Consider the following 2202-nt stretch of genomic DNA (forward strand, 5'->3'; position numbering starts at 1 on the left):
CCGCCCCCTCCCTCCTCCCTCCCCCGCCTCCCGCTCCCCTGAGCCCAGCCGGACTCCGCTCCGCCCGCGCCCCACTCGACTCCGGAGGCTCCCGCAGCCCCGGCGTCCTCCCCGCTGTCCCCTCCCACGGGGGCCATGGGGGCGCCCCCGGGCTACCGGCCCTCGGCTTGGGTGCATCTTCTCCACCAGCTGCCTCGCGCCGACTTCCAGCTCCGCCCGGTGCCTAGCGGTTTCGCGCCCCAAGAGCAGGAATACCAGCAGGTGGGACCAGGCACCGGGTCCAGGGGGCCGGGGCCGGCGGCCAGAGCTTTTAGGTCCCGAGCGAGGAGGGGGCTGGGTCGAAGATTCCTGTGCTGTCGGATCCTGAGGGGGCCGGGCCCGGACTTTGGGGTATCTGAGGGAGGAGAAGCGGAGGGCACCCATACTTGAAGGTTCCGCTGGGACCGGCGCTAGGGGACTAGGCCCCCAGCTCTTTAAATGAGAGCTGGGGGCCTGAACCCCTGAGTTTCTGAAGAGGAGGAGTCTAGAGTCCCCTGGATTCCCGGGTCTCTGAGACCTGCCTGGGAAGGCGGCCTCCAGGGTCATCAGGAGGGTAGGTCCACTCCGTTTCCTAAAAGATGACCCCGCCCCCATAGGATCAGGGCAGGTAAATATGTCCCAGTTAAAGTGGGACCCAGGAGAGAGTGGACCTGATAATGGTGGAGAGGAAAAAGGCTGGAGGGTGCCCCGGTTCTGGGTTGGGATTGAGGGCATGAAATGGGGAAGGGGGTTTTAGGGACAAGGTTGGGAAAATGAGGTGATGTTGGAAGAGGAAGCTTCCTGCCTGTCCCAGGACAGAAGGGGTGGTCAGGGCACTGCAGGAGTGGGGAGCAAAGATGAGGTTCGATTTGGGGAGCCACTGTGGATAACAGACAGGGGTCCTGGAGGGTTGGGCCAGTGCGGGAACCTTACAGAAGCAAGGGTTCCTGGGGAAGGAGGCCTAGCTTGGGGCAGCTCCAATGGGGCAAAAGAACTGTCCCCTGACCCAGTTTAATTCAAGTCCTTGATTTTGAAATTAATGAGGAGAAGGAATTGGCTGAGCTGGGGGAGTGGGGGGAGCTGGGAGTCCAGTGAGACCCCTGGATGGGTTTTGGGCCCCGCCTAAAGGGTCTGAACCCCTCCGGTCTGTCCTGGGTTGCTCCTGGGAAAAGGAGCTGCAAATTGGAGAGCTTAGATGGAGTGGAGGTGGTCCCAGAAAAGCGGGGAGGGGGATATGAGCTGTATTCTGAGCTATTTGGGTCATGGCTGGCACAGCCCTGAGCAGCTCCTCCCTGCCTACTCCACTCCACCCCCTCTCCCCACCAAACAGGACTGCCATCCCCTCTCCCACAGCCTCCGGTTACACAATCACAACCTCCAGCGCTGTCCCACTGATTCCTGGCCATGGCCGAGACTCACGCTGGTTCACGGCCACACATGGGGGTCCCATGGTCCCAGTCACTGCCAGAGACACTCAGAGAGATTCACTATTCCCTGCCCCATCATCGGCAGTCGGGGTCAGAGCACAGGGGACACACAGTCACACACCCCGTTAGGATATTCCCCTCCAAGGAGGTGATCACTGTGGGCACAGCTGGAGACAGAGACAAGAACGCTGGGACACAGACCTGCAGGGATGCATACACATGGTCACATATGCACACTCACACATGCACACATATACTGACTCACACTCAACACACATACACACTCACACATGCACAGACATTTTCACATATGCACATATATTGACTCCACCACTCATTCACACACACACTCACATACGCACATACAACTCATATACACACATCACATGTGCATATGCTTACCCACACTCACACACACTCACATGCACCACCACCACCAGACACCACTCATGGACTCAAGGAACTGTGTCCAGAACACACAGATGCCAACAGATGTACTGTCTCACCTGCAGATACAGGTGCACTCATGATACACATACACGTGCACACATACACACTCAGGTGTACGCTCATCTCATAGTAGACAAACTCAGTCAAAGATAAAACATCCAGTCTCAGAGCCAGAAACACAAACATTGCACACACTTGTCACGCACACACATACACACACCGCTGCAAGGACAAAAGTGAAACAGCCTTTGTGTTCTGATCCTGATGTTGCTCCTACGTGCTGTGTGGCTCAAGGCAAACCCCTGCC

At 57.9% G+C, this 2202-nt stretch overlaps 1 protein-coding gene across 2 annotated transcripts in view; it reads left to right on the top strand.

The window, feature by feature from the left end:
* The first annotated feature begins 6 nt into the window (after positions 1-6).
* Positions 7-2202, top strand: part of TTYH1 (tweety family member 1) — an 18103-nt gene continuing 15907 nt past the window's right edge. For both annotated transcript variants that reach the window (XM_008594568.1, XM_008594567.1), the window contains exon 1: positions 7-261. In XM_008594568.1, the coding sequence (XP_008592790.1) occupies positions 136-261 (126 nt within the window). In that variant the 5' untranslated portion in view covers positions 7-135. The remainder of the gene's footprint in view (positions 262-2202) is intronic.

The sequence above is a fragment of the Galeopterus variegatus genome, unplaced genomic scaffold (assembly GCF_000696425.1).
Source record: "Galeopterus variegatus unplaced genomic scaffold, G_variegatus-3.0.2 Scaffold11069, whole genome shotgun sequence".
Classification (NCBI taxonomy): domain Eukaryota; kingdom Metazoa; phylum Chordata; class Mammalia; order Dermoptera; family Cynocephalidae; genus Galeopterus; species Galeopterus variegatus.